Source organism: Felis catus, chromosome C2 (genome assembly GCF_018350175.1).
Source record: "Felis catus isolate Fca126 chromosome C2, F.catus_Fca126_mat1.0, whole genome shotgun sequence".
In the NCBI taxonomy this organism is placed as follows: Eukaryota; Metazoa; Chordata; class Mammalia; order Carnivora; family Felidae; genus Felis; species Felis catus.
The window spans coordinates 70,672,512-70,695,374 of record NC_058376.1 but is presented as its reverse complement, the minus strand read 5'-3'; the positions used below and the strand labels follow the sequence as shown (position 1 = coordinate 70,695,374).

General features: G+C 34.6%; 1 protein-coding gene across 7 annotated transcripts in view; it reads left to right on the top strand.

The window, feature by feature from the left end:
* ZNF148 (zinc finger protein 148) overlaps positions 1-22,863 on the top strand; it is a 126,423-nt gene that overhangs the window by 60,346 nt on the left and 43,214 nt on the right. For all 7 annotated transcript variants that reach the window (XM_019839901.3, XM_045037050.1, XM_003991724.6 and 4 more), the window contains one exon: positions 20,515-20,640. In XM_019839901.3, the coding sequence (XP_019695460.1) occupies positions 20,515-20,640 (126 nt within the window). The remainder of the gene's footprint in view (positions 1-20,514; positions 20,641-22,863) is intronic.

Here is a 22,863-nt window from a genome sequence, read left to right as displayed (position 1 = left end):
AAAACAGGCTCCATGCTCTGAGCTGTCAACACAGAGCCTGACGCAGGGCTCAAACTCTCAAACTGTGAGATCATAACCTGAGCCAAAGTCGGATGCTTACCTGATGGAGCCACCCAGATGCCCCTTTTCTTAGCTTTTACAATGGGAGCCTAGATGACCGTTTTAGACCTTTCTTCATTTTTCACATAAGCATTTGAGCTATAAACTTCTCTTCCTTTGTGATTTCATTTTGATTCATGAATTAGAAGTGTTTTGCTTAACTTCTAATGTTTCGAAGTTTTCCAGGTATTTTTTTGTCATTGATCGTTTGATTACTATGGTCAGAGAATTTGCAGTGGATAATTTCAATCCTTTTAAATTCATTGAGAGACTCTTTTAGCACTCAATATATGATTAGTCAGTGAATGGTCTATACTCACTTGAAAAGAATGTATTTTGGAAGTTATTGGGTGGGTTATTTTGTAAATGTCAGGTCAAGTTGGACTAGTTTTGGTCTTTGACACTTTAAAAAAATTTTTTTTAATTTTAGTTTAGTTCACATACAGTATTACATTAGTTTCGGTTGTACAATATAGTGATTAAACAATTCTGCATATCACCTAGTACTCATAACGACTCTCCTTAATCCCCATCATTTATTTAACCCATTCTTCTACTGCCCCTCCCTTCTGGTAACCATTTATAATTAAGAGTTTATTTCTTGATTTGTGTGTGTCTCCGTCTTTAGTTCCCCTTTGTTTGTTTTGTTTCTTAAATTCCATATGAGTGAAAACATAACGGCGTTTTTCTTTTTCTGACTGGCATATTTCATTTAGCATAATACTTTCTAGCTCCATCCGTGATGTTACAAATGGCAACCTTTCATTCTTTTTTATGGCTGAATAATATTCTGCTGTATATGTATATACCACATCTTTCTTTATTCACCAATTGATGGACACTTTCCATATCTTGGTTATTGTAAATAATGCTGCTGTAAACATGGGGGGTGGCATGTATTCCTTTGAGTTAGTGTTTTTTAATTCTTTGGGTAAATCCCCAGTAGTGTGATTGTTGGGTCATAGGTTAGTTCTATTTTTAACTTTTTGAGGAATCTCCATACTGTTTTCCATGGTGGTTGCACTAGTTTGCATTCCCACCAAGAGTGCATGAGTGTTCCTTTTTCTCTACATCCTTGCCAATATCTGTTTCTTGTATTGTTGATTTTAGCCATTGTGACAGGTGTGAGGTAGTATCTCATTGTAGTTTTGATTTGCACTTCCTGATGATAAATGATGATGAACATCTTTTCCTGTGTCTGTTGACCACCTGTTATGTCTTCTTTGGAGAAATGTCTGTTCATGTCTTCTGCACATTTTTAAATTGGATTATTTATTTTTGGGGTATTGAGCTTTTAAATTCTTTATATATTTTGGATTGGTCTTTGACACATATTCTTTACTGTTCTACTTGTCTTCCAACAGTTAATTTGAAAAAATTATATATTGCATTATTTGACATGTCTCTTTAGTTTTCTTTTGTCTTGGTTCTTCACTTTGTTTTTGTTTATTTATTTTGAGAGAGAGAGAGAGAGAGAGAGAATGAAGGCAGGATAGGGGCAGAGAGAGAGAGAGGGAGAGAGAGAATCCCAGGCAGGATCCATGCTCAGTGCAGAGACCAACATAGGGCTCATTCTCATGACCATGCGATCATGACCTGAGCTGAAGCCAGGAGTCAGACAGTCAACTGACTGAGCCACCCAGGCACCTCTAGTTTCTCACTTTAAAATTTTGTGATCATAATACTTGAAAATTACCATATATTTTGTAGAATGTTTCTCGGTTTGGATTTATCTGGTTTTTACTCTAATGGTACTTAAGGTACTAACTTTGGGAGGGATATTGCAAAAAGTGATGCTGTGTCTTCTCCCTCATTGCACTCTAACAGGAGGCACATGATTTTTATTTGCCCCATTCTGATAGTTCACTTTGATAAGTTGATTAAGGTGATGTCTGGCAGGTTTTGTCACTGTAATGTTAATCTCATTCCTCATTACATCTTTTAATTTATTCATTTATTTATTTGTATCAGCATGGGCTTAGGAATTTTATTAACTGGGTTAAAATCTATTACTATGATTATTTTAATGCTTGGTTGAAGATTTGGCCAATTGGAGCCTCTTTAAGCTGACTTCTGTGTTCATTTTATATATCCCATCAATCTTTTTAACACATCCTTGCTTTCTGCCCCAAGATGTCTTGTATTTTCTTGTATCTTTCCTGCCTCACCCCTGGAGTCAGCCATTTCTCTAAGGATCCCTAGTTCATTTCAGTGGAAAATGACATTTAAAAGGCAAGATCTGGGTGCCTAATGTGTTGCTCATTATTCTTGGGGTTTGGCTGCTTCCAGGGCTCTCAGTGGACAGAGCTAGGGAATGTATGTATATACATAATTACATACATTTATATACCCACTTCCATCTATAACTGTCTCCTATATCTGCCTGTCAGTATTATAAAACTGAGTTCACACTAATCCCTCTGATTATGGTCCATTACCGCAGAGTATATTTCAGTTTTCTCCCTTCTGTACTTTATTACTTTTAATTTAATTTAATTTAATTTAATTTAATTTTATTTTATTTATTTTGTAATCTCTGTACCGAACTTGGAGCTCAAACTCATGACCCTGAGATTGACTTGCATGCTCGTCCACTGACCCAACCAGGCACCCTTCCCTTCTGTATTTTATAACTCCCTGAGAAACCTGGCTTCCATTATCATTAATATATTTACTTACTTGATTAGACCTCCCCTACCTCCCATGTGTAAAACCATTTGTCACCCCATCTTCCTGTGCAGATGTCCTCTTCCCTCTACCCAGGCTCCTATACTCCATTGCAGTTCATACCCTCCCCTGCATGTGCTTTGATAACTTGTCCTGGGCCTCATCACCACATGGAGCCCTCCTTGTACGTGGTTCTGGTTCACACTCATACTTTGATACCTTCCGCACCCACTTAGCTTCTGACACGTTGCTCCAGGCTGCTCTTTCTGTATAATACAGACCCTTCCTTTTGCTGCTTGGGTTCTGACAGCTCACCCTGAGCTGTCTTACGTGAAGAACCTCCTCACCCTACGTACATTCTGACATCTTGATTTGTGCAGCAGATGACTGTTTATCTTGTCTGGGATCTCGTACCCTGTTATGCTACAACATATGGCTTTAGGAGTGAATGATTCATGGAAAGCGGGTGAATAGGGAGGGGCAGGAAGGGGAAGGGACAAGATTTATTCTTTTACTTTTGTTGAAACTTAATTTTGAAATTATACAGAGTCATAGGAAGTTACAAAATTAGTACAGAGAGGTCCTGTGTAGCATTCACCCAGTTTCCTCTAGTGGTTAAATTCTACATAATTATAGTACAGTCTCAAAATCAGGCAGTTGACAGTGCTATAATATGTCCAGTGTTGTATACTTTATCACACATGTAGATAATGTGTAACCACCATCGAAATCAAGATAACAGAATGAATCTATCATGAGGAGACCTCCCTGGTGCGACCCCTAGTCACACCTCTTCCAACACCGTCATTCCTAACCCCTGGCTATCCTACCCCTAATTTATTTTCTACCTCTATGTCGTTGTCATTTTATGTGTTATATTAGTGGACTCCTACAGTATGTGACCTTTTGAGATTGCCTTTTTTTCAATTAACAGAATGCCTTTGAGAGCCATGTGAGTAGTTGTGTGTATCAATAATTTGTTCCTTTTTATTATAGAATAGTATTTCATGGTGTTGATGTACCACGGTTTAACCATTCATTTACTGAAGAACATTGTAGCTTTTTCCACATTTTGGCTACTACAAATAAAGCTGCTATGAACACTCATGCATAGGTTTTTGTGTGAACATAGATGTACATATCTCCAGGGTAAATACCTTATTATATCCCCACCACCAGGTATAGTCACTCCTAACATTTTGGTATATGTACTCCTATGCTTTTTTCATATGCATACCAGGCATGGAATGATGTTGCTTATTTATCTACTGTTTTCATTTACCAGCATATTTTGAACTTTTCGTAACTTCTTATTCTTCTAATACTTCTTAAATGTCTGTTACATATTCCATATGTATGGATAATTTGTAGTTGAGTCCTGTTACTCCTACTAGGTAATGATAAATTTGAGTCCATGCTGGGAATGAATCAATGAAAAGTTGTCTCATACTATATACACCAAAGGCAGAATTTAGGATTTGTGTAACATTGCTTTATAGTAGAACACAACAGACATGAGAAATCATATTCCTTCTTTTTATTTATGCATTCCTGCTAATAAGGCATGTGGTGAAGGGCAAATCTTGGGATCATGAATATACATTTTTGAATTAAAGAGAGGACAGTGATCTAGAACAGTATGACTCAGGTCCCCAAAAGTGTGAAAACTTAAGTTACCAGGCCTTGCATCCTTTTTAGATTGTGTTAATAAAGACTTTTAAAAATACATATTGAGCATATTAATGATTTTCTTTTATTTGTTCGTTTGGAAGACATAAAAAAACTTTATTTAATATTAACTTTTTATTTATTTTTTTGTTAATTCAAAACAAAAGTTGAGTTTTGAGTTCTTTTAGATTGTTAATAACGGTTCAGGTTCTGTAGCCTATGTAAACTCTCAAGTGTTTTGTGACAGTTGAATAAAAGTTCTTCATTTGTGATAACTGCTAATTTTCAGAATTTATCTTAACCTTACTATTCTGTATCAGTCACCCACCCTCAGTGGCCCTACATTTTCAGCTCCAGTCTACAGGCGAACTTTTGAATATCTACAGTTTATTCATTTAGAGAACTTTGTTTTCTAATTTATTAGAAACTTGAATTAAGGGGCACCTGGGTGGCTCATTTGGTTAAGCATCTGACTTTGGCTCCGGTTATGATCTCATAGTCTGTGAGTCCAAGCCCCATGTCAGGCTCTGTACTGACAGCTCAGAGCCTGCTTCAAATTCTGTGTCTCCTCTCTGTCTGCACTTCCCCCACTCACACTTTGTCTTTCTCTCTCTCTCAAAAATAAACATTAAAAAATTAAAAAAAAGAAGAAACGAATTAAATTAAAATTAAGTAAAATTAGTTTTTCATTTCATTGGTCTCATTAGCCACATTTCAGGTGGTTAAGTGGCTTCTGTTTTGGACAGCAAAGATAAAGAGCATTTCCATCATTGCGAAAAGTTTTATTGGATACACTGAGTCAGAAAGCTTCTTCACTCAGAAACTAAATTTATTTTAGGAATGTGAAGAAAAGTATTCGGTTTATTTTTTTAATTCTTATATTCATTCAGTAGGATTTAAGAAACCATAACTCTGTATGGTCTTTATTTTTCCAGTTTGATGGCAAGCAAGCATGTTGAGGAGTAAAGACTTAATTTGTGTTGACAAAATGGAGCAAATTGTAATTCATAATCATATATGCCACATTTGTTTTTAGAAAACTGTTGGATTATATCACTTGAGCAAAAGGATTTTGTAAATTAGGAGCTATAAAAAATCACGTTCTAGTCATATGATGGTAAAATAAAATGTAAAGTTATTTCAGGTATTCATAACTCCTGAAAAAATATACTTCAGCATTTGTGTGGCGTTTTATTTTAACCATGAGTTTTTGTGCTATAAAGCAGCATGAAGAAAATTGTAGGAATACTTGCATGCATTTTATATTTATGATTATTTTATTTGATGGCCTAAGGAACTCAAAATGTATTTGGCTATTGGTAAGACCTTTGTTTGATTTTTGAGTCTTTAAATTTTCTTAAATCCTGTTATTAACTTAAGGAGGATTTTATAGATATATTCCCATATACCTCTTGCTCTAGTCAGTAAACACCTAACATACACTGATGCTAGTAATTTGAGTATATGTCTTGTAATGGGTAACTTTTTTATTAAAAAAGAAAAAAAACATTTTCCCCATATCAGTGATTTTAAGATACTTTTTAGTTTTGCCACATATTTTGTACTCTGGTTTAATTACAGAATTGGATTGCCTTTTGGTAACAAAAGATCTTTCACAGTCATCCTGGAAGGTGATAATTCTGTTTGCCTTTGTATTTATTTGCTTTTAAATAGTCATTGGATAGGAGGATATGTTTCTTCTCTTTTTGGCTATCTCCCAACTTGTTATCCCCATTACATTGTAAGCTTTTTAAAAAAATTTATATATATATATAAATATAACAGAATCATTTATTACTTGTAGCCAATTCTTATTACCATTACATTTCTTTTAAGTTCATGTGAGGGATTTAGAAATAGTTTTGTTAATGTTCATTGGCTGTTGAGGTCCTTGTCTTTGAGGTGAATGCACTGGCTGTTATTAGGGCTCTGTGTTTTAAGAAGTGCTTTTATTTTTCCCATTCAAATACTTTTTACTTGAGCATACCCTTTGGAGATCATTTTTCAGAAATAGATTCATTAACTGAGCTTATTTTAAGGAGAAGAGATGGTAAAATGTATCAACAAGGTTTTTTTTGTTTTTGTTTTTAAGCAAGACTTTACTCACATGCTATATAGATTCTAGTGTGGTATTTGATAGGAATCAATATTTGAGCAGAATACATAGAGTTAAGTAATTTTGCTTCATAGTTTGCCCTGGTATGAGTCATATTACTCCTTGTTTGTTATTTCAACTCACTTGATAAGCTGATGAATCAAGGTATTTCTTCTAGGAGATTATTTCAGGAAGCTAACACAGAATGATCTGTTTTTCAGTATCCTCCTACACTCTTAAAGTTGTTTGATTTAATTTATTGTTTTTCCTTTATGTGGACATAAATTGTTAGTAGACTTCTTTCTAGATGACTTTAATAACATAGCTAGTCTCTTAACACTTTTAATATAGTTCTGTCTGATCTTTGATGTGTAATTTATCCGGAATTGTGGGACAATAGTACTGAATGAGCATTGTACTCTTAGGACAGTAGAACACAAATTGAAAATCATTATTGACAAGGCTAGCTATTATTGTCAGCCTAGCTAGATCAGTCTCAGATCATTTTTTTAAAATAATGGTATGATATTGTTTATTATAAAACGATTACATAGTAATTGTAAAGATTAAAATAGTTTAGAACAAAGTAAAAAGTTAAAGTTGTTTCCAGTACTTACTTACTTTACTTCCAAAGAGATAACTACTAATATTAATAGCATTTTGGAAATTTTTAATTTACAAACATGCAGAGTGTGTATATTTCTATATAATGTTTTTAAAATGTATTTCTTATGAAAATATCATATATTTTGGTTTACATAGATTATACTATTTGTATCGTTTTGAAATTTGCTATATTCATTTAAAACACATCTTGTAGAGATTTTGTTATTGTATATAAAACTGGCATATTTTCTATTAAAAAAATTTTTTTTAGTGTTTGTTTATTTTAGAGAGGTAGAGGGCAAAAGGGGGAGGGGCAGAGAGAGAGGGAGACACCGAATCCAAAGCAGGCTCCAGGCTCTGAGCTGTCAGCGCAGAGCTGTGTGGGATTCAGACCCATGAACCGCAATATCATGACCTGAACCGAAGTCAGATGCTTTACCGACTGAGCCACCCAGGTGCCCCTGGCTTATTTATTTTAATGACTGATTAAATGGTGTGCTTTATTTAAGGCAATACTGATGGATATTTGTGTTGTTTCTAGATTTGTTTGAAGTAATCATGAAAGGATCATCCTTAAATATGGGTATAGACATAGATGCCTATATATACAAGCATGTTCCTTGTATTTATCAATATGTACCTGCAGATTTGTAACACCCTTTCTCTAGTGGTATGTCTTTTTATTGAAATACAACATTTATACAGAAAACTTGTAAGGAATTTTCTCAAAACTGAACATACTTGTATAACACTGCCCCGATCTCTCAGAGGCTCTCTCCTTCTTAGTCACAACCTTTTTCTAATTCCTAAAGATAACCACTACCATAATACTTTTAGCATGGCCTATCGGTTTTACCTGATTTTGCACTGAATATAAATAGAATCATATACTCTCTAGTATCTGATTTCTGTGGTTCAGATTGTGAGATATATCCATACATTATTGCATGTAATAGTGGTTAATTCTTATTTCTATAGAAGCATCATTTGTACAAATATATCAAAATTTATTCATTCTAGTGTAATAGGCATTTAGATTGTTTCAAGATGTGGGCTATTATGAAAAGTATTGATGTGACTCTTCTTGGATGTGTCTTTTGGTGCATGTTCATAGTCATTTTTGTTGGTTATATACTTAGGGTTGAATTTGATGGGTATGCATATGTTCAGCTTTAGTAGGTACTGGGAAAGTTTTTCTAACTTTATAGTAATAGTATTTTATAGTAATTTATAGTAATTGCCCATATCCTTGGTATGTGAAACTGTCAGTCCTTTTAATTTTAGCCATTTTGGTTCAGTAGTAGTTTTGCAATGTGATTTTAGGTTGTGTTTCAGTGATAACTAACAAAATTGAGTTTTTCTGTTTAACTGTTTTATACTTAACTGTCAGTTTGAATATTATTTTTTTTTGTAAGGCACATGCTTATCTTTTGTCCATTTTTTGGCTAGATTATTTCTCTTACAGATTTGTAGTTTATTTGTTGGAGATCTATCTGCCTATCTGATCTTTGTATGTATATCTTGTGTTTTCCAGTCTGATTTGCCATTTTACTCTTTTGATAAACAGAAATTAATGTTAACATTCAGTTTAGAAGTCTTCCTTTTGGTTAGTGTTTTGTATATCTTATTTAAGAGTTCTTTGCCTTCCTCAAAGTCACAAAGGTATTGACTAATATCAAAGATACTTTGTTAACTTCTAGAAGCTTTATGGTTTTCTCTCCCATTTAGATTAATAATCCATTTGCAGTTGATATTTGCTGATGATGTGAGATAGGGATCAAGGTTTATTTGTTGACTTTTTTTCCCCACTCACCCATAGACATTTTTCAGTTTCACTTTCCTGGCCTAATGTTTTAGTTCTTAGAGCAACTTAATATGTTAAGATAATGACCAACAGATTTCTCTTTGATTAATACCAAGGATTTATACTAATACTGGACTTAACATCTCTTTAAGATTATAAAGTAACATATTTGATAAAAAGGTAAAAATTCTATAAGTATAAAGAAGTTAGCAAAATTTTGCTTTAATGTCACTCCTCTAGGGTAATCACTACTAACATTTGGGTGTTAGCATTTTAGTGTTTCCTTTTTGTTTGTTTTTCTGTGTATGTATTTGTGTTTCTATACAATTTGCTGCATATGTATTTGTGTGTTTGTATAAAATTGTGAAATATATTTGCTTACATAATTATATATTTACCACTCAAACTACGAACATTTCACTACATCATTAATATTATCCAATACTAAGATTTTTCATAACTGTATAATGTCAATTAGGTGTAATTTATCTCCTTTATTACTGGATATTTAGACTGTTTGCACTTTTTTTACTATCTTAAAGAATGTTCTTATATGTAAACATGTTGCCATGTGAAATTATTTCTTCAGTATAGATTTCTTAAGGCTCTTGATATATCCTGGCCAATTTGCAGTCCACAAAGTTGACCAATTTATTCTTCTTCTAGTAGTGTATGAGATTTCCAACTTAATATCTTTATAAATGATCTAGAATAGGAAATGGGAAATAGAATTTCTAGATTTGAATATGATGTGAGGAAAAGAAAACAGCTGTACTTGGTCTTAGGTTGGCAGTGGAGAAGTAAATTAAAACATGTCTTCAGACAGGAGGCTGAGATAATTCAGCATATTGAAAGGTGGAGAATTTGGAAGAAGGTTCTGGTGTGAAAGAAAAGATTAAGCTATTTTTAGCAACATTGAGTTGCAGATAATAGGATGTCTGAGTGGAGATGTTACGTAGAAATTGGTAACCCTCTGTATCTAAGCAATTAGACATCTGTAATTGTAGGATAATAATTAATAACCATAAATATTTGTTTGGAACTTGAAAGTTTTCAAGGTGCTCTTTATATAATCTCATTTGATTTTCTGTTGTGTATAAGCTGGATATTGTTATTACCACGATTAAGAGATGAAGAAATGATTATGATAATGAGTGGCATCAAGAACTATCTACTGCTGTGTATCGTAGGCAATACTTTCCATATATAATCTCTTTCAACTCTGCAGAAATTCTGTGAGGATTATTTCCTCCATTTTATGTGTGAAGAAAGTTGTAAGTGATTAAATTTTAGTTTGGTCTCACACTGCTGGTAATACTTTTTGGAATTAGGTTTTATTTCCTTTAACACCCCACCTAAGCTTTTCTTGTTTTTCCATACTATTTCTGGAAGCTGAGTTCAGCCAGATAGTAATTGGAAGAGGTGGGATTGAAACTCAAGTTTTATTCTTCACCTAAATATTGATGATGTTTTGTCCACTTTGTTATTTGTTCAGTTATTTTCTTTCCCTTTTGTAGTAGACATTCTAGAACCACTAGAATTTTTTTCCATATTCTGGTAGCAAGCATACTGTTGTTCATAATTGGAGAAATAAAATGTTCATGCAAAAATTATTTTAAAAGAAGTTTTAATAATTCACATTTATTAAGAAGCTGTTAATAGTTATGGAAATAACACTGAGCTAAAAGATACAAGATCTTGGTTTAAGTCCTAGTGTTTGAAATATAACATAGCTTGGGTAAGACACCTCCCTGAAGTTTTAGTTTTCTTATTTGTAACATGAAGGTAATAATTAATTCACAGATCACTGCAGTTAGAATTTCATTTGCTAGATTTGGAAGACTTGGGTTTAAATTTTGATTTCTCCTCTTAAGAGGATTTTAGGGGCCCCTGGGTGGCTCAGTCGGTTGAGCGTCTGACTTCAGCTCAGGTCATGATCTCACAGCTCGTGAGTTCAAGCCCCGTGTCTCGCTCTGTGCTAACAGCTCAGAGCCTGGAGCCTGTTTCTGCTTCTGTGTCTCCCTCTCTCTCTGCCCCTAACCCACTCGCATTCTGTTTCTGTCTTTCTCAAAAATAAATAAACATTTAAAAAAAATTTTTTTTTAAAGAGGATTTTAGATAAGTAACCATCCTGGGCCTTAGTTTTCTTATTTTGAACATGGGATAAAAATAGTGTTACTGTCAGATTAACTGCAGTAGACTGTACAGGCTAGATCATGTGCTGCCTCCCCCAACCCTGCTACCATTGTATCCTTAGCACCTAGGACAGTGCCTGGTACACAGTAGATGGTAGATAAATCTTTGTTTATCATGCTGAGGAGGAGTCACAAATATATAGATGACCGTATAAATGCTAACTTTTTTAAACCAGCATTATTGAGGTATAATTGATATGCTGAAGATCTTCACATATTTAATGTATACATTATGGTAAGTTTGGGATGCTAAGTATTTTTATATTTAGTGTTCTTAACTTTTTATTTTGTAATAATTTTACATTTATAAAAAGGTTGTAGAAATAATGTAGAGTGCATATAAACCGTAATGCAGTTATCAAGACCAGGAAGTTAATGTTGGTAAAAGTACAGAATTTCATTTATTTATCCCCTAATGTCCTTTTTTTCCTTTTGAGGATTCAATTCAATATCCTACACTGCGTTTAGTTTTTGCATCTTCTTAAGTCTCCTCCATTCTGTGGCAATTGTCAGTCTTGTCTTCTAGGACCTTGACACTTGATTCGTTATTGGTCAGTTATTTTGTAGAACGTCTCTCAGTTTGAGTTTGATGTTTTCTTATGATTAGATCGAAGTGTTGAATTTTTGACAACCCCACAGAAGTGATGTCGGTACACAATGTGGCTATATCTTATTACTGGTGATACAAATCTTAATTCTTATTGAAGGTGGTATCTTCCAGTTTTCCCCATTGTAAGGTCACTACTTTTCCCTTTGTAATTAACAAAGGGAATGCCAGTGCTGGCATTATTGATTTCGTTGCTCAAGTTGTTCCAGGTTTGTCCATTAAGAGCTCCTCCAGACTGGTTCTTATGTCCTTTTGACATGTGCTATTCCTTTTTCTGGCTCTTTAGTTTGTGGTACCACAAGATGTTACAGGGTCATCTTATATTTTTCCCTGGCCCACCTCTGAAATTAGTCACTTTTCCACTGAGCCCCAGTTGCTTTTATTTGGATAATGGCATTTAGAAACGAAGTTCTGGGTGCTAAGTGTGTTAAACACCATTGCCCCTTGGTAATCTCAGCGGACAGAACTAGGAAATACATGTGTGTCTACCAACCCACACATGCACACACATCTATACTAATTTCTTTGTTAGTGAAGTCCAGGCATCTGTATTACAAGAGATTGAATGGAGAAGAGGAAGGGAATGCAAACTGTAGTTAAGATGTATCTAGGTCAGCAGCTCTCAAAACTTCTGGTCTTATGACCCTTTTACTCTTTTAAAAAATTATTTTTTTTAATGTTTATTTACTTTTTGAGCGAGAAAGAAACAGTGTGAGCGGGGGAGGGGCAGAGAGAGAGAGGGAGATACAGAATCTGTAGCATGCTCCAGGCTTTGTGTTATCAGCATAGAGCCCGACATGGGGCTTGAACCCATGAACCGTGAGATCATGACTTGAGCTGAAGTTGGACATTTAACCAACTGAGCCACCCAGGCACCCCATGACCTTACTCTTAAAAAATTTTTGAGTGCTCCCAGTAACTCTTATTTATTTGGTTACTTATATCATATTTTGCCATTTTAGAAATTAAAACTGAGAAATAAAATTTTATTTATTTATAAAAAATCGAGTTGCAAAGTTAACGTAGAACATATTTTTAAAAAATTACATGGGCAGATCATTAGCTAACTGTTCCCCATCAATTGCAGTATTTTTTCTGTCTCCTAAACAGAGGCTGTCTTTCTTTTTTAATTGTTTTTTTGAAGTGTAGTTGGCACACAATGTCACATTAATTTCAGGTGTATAACATAGTGATTCTTAACTCTGTATGTTACATTATGCTTACCACAAGTGTAGCTGTCATCTGTCACCATACAATGCTATTATAACACCACTGACTATATTCCCTATGCTGTACCCTTTATCCCTGTTACTTATTTCGTAACTGGAGCCTGTACCTCCCACTCGCCATCACCTATTTTGCCCAGTCCCCCACCTCTCTTCCTGCTGTCAGTCACCATTTTTGTCTCTGATTTATGGATCTGTTTCTGCTTTTTTGGGTTTGTTTGTACATTTGTTGTTTAGATTTCACATAGAAATGGAATCATGTGATATTTTTCTTTGATATATTTCAGTTAGCATAGTACTCTATAGGTCTATCCATATTGTTGCAAATGGTACAATCTTATTTTTTATGGCTGAGTAATACTCCATTGTCTATGCGTGTAGCACATCTTCTTTATCCATTTATGTATGGTTACTTCTGTATGTCGGCTACTGTAAATAATGCTGCGGTAAACATAGGGGTGCATATATCTTTTCAAGTTAGTGTTTTTGCTTTCTTTGGGTAAATAGCCAGTAGTAGAATTACTGGATTGTAAGGTATTTCAGGGTTTTTTTTTTGTCTTTTTTTTTTTTTTTTAAGTTTTTAATTTTTTGAGGAACCTCCATACTCTTCCACAGTGGCCACACCAATTCATATTTGACCAACAGTACACGGGAGTTTTTTTCTCTCCACATCCTCACCAGCACTTGTTATTTCTTATCTTTTTGATTCTAGCCAGTCTGACAGATGGAGGTGATATTTCCTGGTGATTATGATTTGTATTTCCCTGATGATGAGTGAGCATCTTTTTGTGTCTGTTGGCCACCTGTATGTCTTAATTGGAAAAATGTTTATTCAGATCCTCTGCCCACTTTCTAATTATTTATTTTTTGTTCTTGTTTTTATGGTATTGAGTTGTAGAAGTTCTTTATATACTTTGGATATTAATCCCTTATCAGAAAGATCTTTTGTAGATGTCTTCTCCCATTCCATAGATTGCCTTTTCATTTTGTTGATAATTTCTTTTGTTGTGTAAAAGATAATTTCTTTTGGTGTAATCCTAATAGTTTATTTTTGCTTTTATCTTCCTTGCCTGAGGAGACATATCTAGAAAAATGTTCCTTTGGCCAACTGATGTCACAAAGGTTACTGCCTTTCTTGTATGAGTTTTACAGTTTCACACCCCACATTTAGGTCTTTCATCCCTTTTGAGTTTATTTTTGTGTGTGGTTTAAGAAAGTGGTCCAGTTTCATTCTTTTGCATGTAGCTGTCCAGTTTTCCCAGCACCATTTGTTAAAGAGACCGTATCTCCTCCATTGTATATTCTTGTCTTCTTTGTCCTAGATTAATTGACTATATGAGTGTGGGTTTATTTCTGGGCTATATTCTCTTCCATGGATTTATGTGTCTGTTTTTGTGCCAGCACCATACTGTTTTGATTACTACAGCTTTGTAGTATATCTTGAAATCTGGGATGGTGATATCCCTAGCGTTGTTCTTCTTTCCCAGTGTTGCTTTTCATAGTCAGGGTCTTTTGTGGTTCTGTATACATTTTAGAATTATATGTTCTAGTTCTGTGAAATTAGAATTTGTTTTACAGTTAGATAAATCTGTATATTATCTGGCTTATTGTAACGTAACTGGATTCTCATATTTGCTAATACATTCAGTCTGTAGTGACATCACATGTTAGCTTCTGGAAAATGGCACTCTGTACTCAGGAAAGCAAAAAAGAAAAAAAAAGTATTATTATGAAAGTATTTTTGATCTCATGATCACCTGAAAGGGTGTCAAGGACCTTCAGGAGTCCCTGGACCACACTTTGAAAATCATTGGTAAAGATTTACTGAAATTCTTACAAAATGAAGGTACATATATACTAGAAGGATGGATTCGGAAGAACTTCCATGAAGAACAGGAGAGAACTTAAATCATGATGTTATGGTAGTTGAAAGAAAGGAATGTCCAGGTAGGATGGGGGTGGGTCAGCACTGTTTCAGGTAAGATAGCTTGATTGGAGCACTTCATCTACTTCATCTTACAGTTATCTCTAATTTATAAGTTGCTAGTTTACCAGCCAAAATACAGATTTACAGTAAGAAATACAGAGAAACAGACTACAGTGTTTGCTGTAAACTGGATCCCTGAACCTTTCAAAACCAGAAGATAACTGTGGACTTCCTCAAAACCCTGGCAAATGTAGCTCCTTTCAGAATTTTGAATGCAATTGTGGGTCAGGCAGAAGGGAGAGTTAAGAGTTCATGACTCACACAAAGGCCTATTCCTTCAGTGCACCGCTTCTCCTCCTTGACCTAATCTGTGACTCCGTGAGCTTGGAATTAGAAATACTCCTGTTGACCAGTTACATTGAACTGTTCTTGCCAAAACTATCCTGGAAATAGACACAGTACATACATCCACACATACAGAAACACTCTTGGTCTTAACTTTCTCTTTTTCTGGACTCCATGAATATTCCCCCTCAATATTGCTAGCATTCTTTCTTTAGGCAGTATGTTTGCAGTGTAGTTAATTGTGATTTCATTTTCCTTCATTCAAACACTTGTTATATTTGTAGTCACCTTGATTTAATTTGTTTCCTAGGCAATACTTTGGAACAGTTCCCTTCTAGTGATAAACACATCCTTTTTATATGGATATGTACTACTTTTACTCTCAGAATAATCATCTCTCTAAATTTTGGAGCAGTTATTTTGCCTATATTCTTTCTTTTTTTTAAGTTTATTTATTTTTGAGCGAGAGAGCACATGAGTGGGTGAGGGGCAGAGAGCGAATCCCAAGCAGGCTCCACACTGCCAGCGTGGAACCTGATGCAGGGCTCATGGCTTGAACCCATGAACCACAAGATCATGACCTGAGCTGAAACCAAGAGTCGGATGCTTAACTGACTGAGCCACCCAGGTGCCCCTATTTTGCCAATATTCTTATCACAGATTATTCTTTGTAAAAATTTGTCCATAAGAAGGAAATTGTTAGAAAAATTTTGGTTTACAAGAAATGACTTTATAGGGGAACTATAAGTGTGCTTTTAGGCAGAGAAAACGCAGCTGGTGGAATAAGGAAAATTATTTTAGAGAGGCAGTGAAGCAGTAGAGCCTTGGAGATGGATAGGAACAGAGTCAGCACAGAGTAGAGAGGAAATTGAAAATTGAACATATGGCTTCAGAAATGGAGAGGAGGGGTAGTAAGGACAGATACTTCTGCCAAGTGACCTACATCTTTTCTGTAAAGTAGATCATCTAGAATCTAGAAAGCTGAGCTGGGGAGATTATAATTGATACCACCGGCAACAAGGGGCTATTATAGATTCCTCACTAGGGATATGACAAGAAAACAGTTTTATATTAATTTTTTCATGGGAGACTATCTGGGGGAGATGATAATATCCTAAAGTAGCAAATTTGATAAAGTTAATTAGACTGAAGTGGATGTTGCTGAATAAGGATGGTAAGATACGGAGAATAAGGAGAAGGAAGAGTCCAAAATGATAGTAAGGGACTCACCTTCTTTCCTGGGAGCTGTGGGTATTGGGTAGACTAAAATAGGCAACCAAATGAAATATTTGCTCATTGTATACTCTGGTAACATTATTTTAGTAAATTTCACATTTGTCATATTAACTTATTAGCATTATTGAGTCTGGAAGAAAGAAGTTGGGAAGGGTAGCAGGTTTGGAAGGAAAAAAAATAAAAGGGGGATACATAGATAAACCTGCAGCTCTGATTAAGTCTTTCATTTCATCCATGAAGCCTTTTGCAGTTATTTCCAATCTCATTAAGTTTTCCCTTTGATTCCTGCCTTTATTCCCTGTACCATTCATTTAGGTTGAGCCTGACATGTGCTGTCTTGAATTGCTAGGTTGTTTTTTTTATTTTTTATTTTTTTATAATGCATCAAAACTCCCCATGTACATTTTTAAGGAGTAAAAAATGGAGAAGGAGACCTTACGCTTAGAATATATTCTCAATATCTAGAATTATGTTATGTGCACATTAGAATTTTAGTAAATTTAAAGCTTTTGTTGTATTATTTTAGACTGAGTTTAGCACACAACAAGCACTTAATAGCTGTTGCATGAGTAAGTAAAGCTATTATGAGAAATACCGAAGAAGAGTATCTTACTTGCAGATATCAAGATAAGATACAAGAGCATGAAATAGTTAAATATGTAAGTAGGATCGTTTGTTTATTTTTGGGCCAGGAATGAAATAAGTTTTGAAAAAGAGTGGTTCTGGATTCTGGTGTTGAGTTACTAGTGATCATGGGAATCAAAGGAAGGATTTTTTCAGTGTACAGAGACCTCTTTATATTTAAGGTTAGGAGAATGAAATGAGAAAGATCAAAAGATGAGGAAAACAAGGTAATTAAGGGATACATTTTAGAAGTAGTAATAAAGAACCAGCTTTGAGCTGTGGCAAGGGGTTGGAAGCATGACACTATAGGACTCTACCTCTTCTAAGGGTGTTGTGGAAGAAGTTAGAGGAGTATGGAAGTAGATAGGGTAGTCCTGAGTCTCAGAGTGGGAGGCCTAGAGAGGGCTTCAAGTTTAGGTAGAGAAATGCCTGGATTTAGTCCTATCTTTTGAAAGAAGGATAGTTAGGCTGATTGATGGTTTGATGCTATTTCTGGATTGGTAGTGAGGACAGCATTGAAATTCAGGTCTCAAATGCAGGTATGAAGTTGTACATGGGACAAGGTAGAATGGTAAAGCTTAAGTGATGAGGAAGAAACCAGAGTTTTTATTTTGTTTTTTTATCTGACATATTTCTCAGTTTGTTGATTTTCTTGATGCTTTAATGAGTATATCTGAAAAATCCAGCAAACCATTCTCTTTATATATCATGTATTTGCTGATGCTTGCTTTGATTAATTATACTTTGGTTTATTTTAGATGAAAAATAACACTAAAAGTTTGATTTTCTTGTAAAGACAGTTCTCAAGGAAAGAATAGACAACTTAGGGATGATTATTGTCTCTTTTGTCTTGCTTAAGAAAGTTTCATGTTTTTATTGATTATGGTTGTCTTACAAAGAAGACTTAACTTTTCTCAGATTTTTTTGCAACTGACTCTTAGCTGACTTACCGGCATCATATACATTTCCTTATGGTTTGGAGTTACCTCCATCTTTTCTCAGCACCTTAGGCTGGATCAGTATACTTTAGTGTGTTATTATGTTATATATAGAGGAGATTACTTTATTCCATTAATGAGTAATAAGCCTGTTGGTGCACTCTAAAAATGTAATTTCCTGTGTGCCTGACATTCACAATGTTTTGATCCATTGATACTTCTAGGTTTGAGTCTGCTTTCGTATATTAAAACTGTTCCTTATAATAAAAAAAATGCTAGTACAAATACCATTTTCTATATATGTGGAAATAACTGAAAGGCTTAGATACATTTATTAATCTTTTTCACTCTTTGGTTTGTGAATATCTGGTAATTACAGGATTTATTTGTGAATTTGTCTTCTACTCTACTTGGCACTTTGGCTAAAAAGGATTCCTGTTTCTTAGTGCTGCATGCTACATTTTCATGGTTTCTTTGCAGCGTAGAAACTGACAGAAATGTTGGAACTACTTTTTCGTGCCCCTGCAAAATGGGACAGAGCCATTCAACAACTGGTTACATAGTCTGTAATCATTCTTCTGTCTCACACCGAACCCAAGTCGTTAGTTATATTCAGTACACATCACTTCAGTGGTGGGAACATGTTTGTATTCCAAAGACTTGGTGGTGGTGATTTTACCATTTTATTTTATGTTCCAAATAATGATACCAAAATAAGCCCTAAGAATGTTCACTACTACTATTCTATAACCTGATAGAAAGAATTATTAACTAATCATTAACCTCCTGTTTTTGTGCCAAGCTTCTCCTTGATTTATGATTCTCATACTGCCTGCACTTCAGGAATTTATGAAAGCTTCCAATTCCTTATTTTGTCAGCCTGAACCCTAGCTTATGTTGCATTTTCCTCATGAACCCTTTCTACATAGCTATATTTTCCAACTTTCCACTGACTCTGTAAGATGTTTATAATCTTGTGCACCATTTTTTTAGTGTATTTTTTGAAAAATGTAGCCACTAGTACATTGAATTTCCTGGATTATTATTAAGGAGTTGTTGTTTTACTTTACCTTATAAAGAACAGAAGTTTATTTCTCCTGATTATGGAGGCTGTAAGTCCAGGATCAGGGTGCTAGCCTGGTAGGGTAGGGGCCCTCTTCCAGGTTGGACATTTATTGGACATTTATGGTTGTACATTTGTTGTAATGGTTGTACAATTTGTTGTAATGGTTGTACATTTATTGTAAGGACACTTCTTGTGTCCTTACATGGTGGAAAGGTCAGGATGTGTAATATATTTCAGAGGCTGTTGAGTCGAGCGGTTTTTAGTTTTAAGATTCTGTTTTCAAGGATAGATTGAAAATGTAGTACTAAAGAATGGATGACTGAGGATCATCAGTTTTGATGAGAATTGACATTACCATTATTGATCTAAGAACCTTGGTGCGTTTTTGTTTTAGAACAAGCACCTCTTTTCATATCTGTGAAAACAGAGCTGAAGATGGAATAATGTTGACATTTTAATGTTTCTTGTAGCATTTATTTGTTGTGTAATTAGTATCCTGTCTTATACATAGCAGTGACCTAAAGTTATATGCAGTTCTATAAACATCTTTATTTGGTGATGATTTAATGTACAGGTCAGGAAAATACAGGCTAAGCTAAGATACTGTCAGTGTTGAGTTTACAGATAATTAAATTTTCATTTTTTGACCTTTCTTTTGATGTGGATTCTTTTTTTTTTTTTAATTTTTTTTTTAACGTTTATTTATTGTTGAGAGACAGGGAGACACAGAGCGTGAGCAGTGGAGGGGCAGAGAGAGAGGGAGACGCAGAATCCGAAGCAGGCTCCAGGCTCTGAGCTGTCAGCACAGAGCCCCACGCGGGGCTCAAACTCACGAGCCGCGAGATCATGACCTGAGCCGAAGTCGGACACTTAACAGACTGAGCCACCCGCGTGCCCCTGATGTGGATTATCTTTTAGGATTTTTGTGTTGTTTTCATATTTTGTATATCAAGAGAAAGCCTCCTGTGAAGTCTAAACACTCCCTTCGTCCTCCAGTATTTTACTGAATTTTCGAATTAGGCCCCTTTTTGTGCTTTTAATTAACTTCATCAGTTTCCTTAAATATGGGAATGAAATTGACGTTAGTTTGTCCTGACTTCTGCTTTATTCTGTGGTCTGATAATCTTTTCCCAGAATGTCTTTAATATTCTCTTCCAGATAGATTTTTGTAAAATCTTGGTTTATTTCCCAGTTTGAATACTCTTGATTCTTATTACTGTATTGCCTGTTAATGAACTCTTCAACACATTATTTACTTACACACACACACACACACACACACACACACACACACACAATCATTTTGGAAGCACCTATATGTAGGCCTAGTAAAGGATTAACCATGCAGTGGCTTTGTCACAGTGGACTTTTTGTTTATTTGTAAAATTGACTCTTTTTTTTTTTTTAACAGATAAGTGTAAAGCAGGAAATTACTTTTACTGATGTGTCTGAGCAACTGATGAGAGACAAAAAGCAAATCAGAGAGCCAGTAGACTTACAGAAAAAGAAGAAACGGAAACAACGTTCTCCTGCAAAAGTAAGAGAATATATTAAGGTGGTGGTTCCTAACCTATTGATTCCAAACTGTTGGTTAATCTTATGGGCAGGAACCTAGCTGGATCATAAAGCAGACATAAAAATTTCACGTGGCTTCGTAAAGTTGGAATGTTGTATCAGGAGAATGGGATGCATGTCTGCATGGAGGTGGTGGGCGATTGGTTTCAATTTTTCCACTTTTTTCACCTTTTTTTCTAAAAACAAACTTTTCTTTTTCCATGTCTCTCTTTTCTGCGCTTGCTGCTCATTCATATTAATATTACAATTTCAAGAAAATTAACCAGTTACTCATCAGGGAAATGTAGGATACCTGTACTACAATGTGAACTCCGTGCCTGGAATAGTAGGCATATTAGACCCTTAATAAATACTTGATGGGTAAATGATGGATTGGTAAATAAGTGACCTAGTAAATACTAGTAGTAATTGTCTGCTCTTTTTCCTCTTCAGTACAGTAATAGTTGACTATAGGTGACATTTTGGTATTCCTAAGACGTATCTGAACTTTGAGCAGTATGTTTATATCTTTATAGTTAACTTTTCAAATTCTGTTTTCCCTCATATAGTGAAGAAGGATTTTTTAATAAGGTCATATTATAATATGACTTAATTTTGATGGCTACTTGTTTTTGCATTTGTGATTTAGGTAATCATTATTTATATATTTTGTCTATTTTTGGACTCCATGATATGCTAGAGCCAGCTTTGTATATAAAGATTAATAGATTGAACTTCCTGATTTTTTAACAGTGTGTAAGTGATTTTTACATTAAAGTTCTTAATGGTTTTTATAAAGATGTCTTTTGATACATCATACTATATTCGGGGATTGCTGTGTTGTTGGAAGTTGTGTTCTCATTGCCTTCATTTTAAATCATGCCGCACTTAAAATATTTGGGTATAGATCTTTGTGTGTTACTGAGTCAGAGGGCATGAATTTTTAAAAAGGGTTCTTCACAGTATCACTCCTTCCAGAAATGTTGTACCAGTTACATTGCTACCTACAGTGGACCTGATGTGTGTCTGTCTTTACTCTCAAGTGTGAGACTTCTTTTTTGTAGTTTAAAGTGGACATCTCATTATAGTTTAAATTTTGGTTTATTACTGGCCATACTAAACTTTTTTCCTGCCATAATTATTGGCATTTTATATGTTTTCATGTTTTGTGAATCCCTCCTGTTTTCCTTCCCCTTCTTTTCTGGGGGTTAATTTTTTCCCCAGTGATTTATATGATACTTTTTTCCCCCACATTAATGAATGACTCAAGTTCTTCATGTATAGAACAATACAGGGTTTTGAGAAAAAATTAATTTATAAAATTGCAATAGAGATTATGTTACTTTGGGTTCACTGCCACTCTATGGGGAATAAAGTCTTTTTAAAAAACATGATTTGTGTAAGTTCTACATTCTCCTTGACATTGCCATTTTTTTTCCTGGTGCTATTGAGTGTAATGTATTCTGAAATTCTGACTAAAACTCAGATTGTTATCTTCTAGTAGGATGTTATTTGGAATCTTTATTTGGTGATATGTTCTAGGTGTTTGTAAATACAGATCAGAGTTTTAGAGGTTTTAAGCTATTTTGCTTGTCTAATTTGTAGATAAACTCATTTGTAATGTATTGTAAGTATATGTGTATGTACTTGCTAGATAAAGGATTTGGCCTATTTTATGTATATTACATACAAGAAAATGTTTTGGAAAGGTCTTTTTAGGGAATTCTTAGGAGAGTGAAATAACCAGAAATAATACATGGGAGATGAGGGTTTGAGAATAACAAAAACAATAAGAAAAACAGTAATTTTTTATTTTTATTTTTTTAAACATTTTTAAAAGTTTATTTATTTTGAGAGAGAGAGAGGAAGGGCAAGTGGGGAGAATTGTCTTGACACGTTACATGTAACAGAGAATGGTTTTGGATGGTTTTTAACATCGGTCTGAAGTCTCCAGGTGAATAATTTTTGCATCTGGAGTCTTAGAACTTTGAGCTGAGGCAGAACCAGTGTGTTATTTTACATTTTCTCAAGTTTGTTTTAAAAAATTTGCACATAATATTTTTCATCAAAGTAACTGTTTCTGCCTTTTTATAAGAAGAGAAAGAAAAGGTTATCTCGTGTTTATAAGTGAAAGTGTTGTTTGTTTTAAATTCCTTAAAAACAGTTTTAAGTTTCTCAAAGAACTATAACTTGTTGTGCTTAGAGG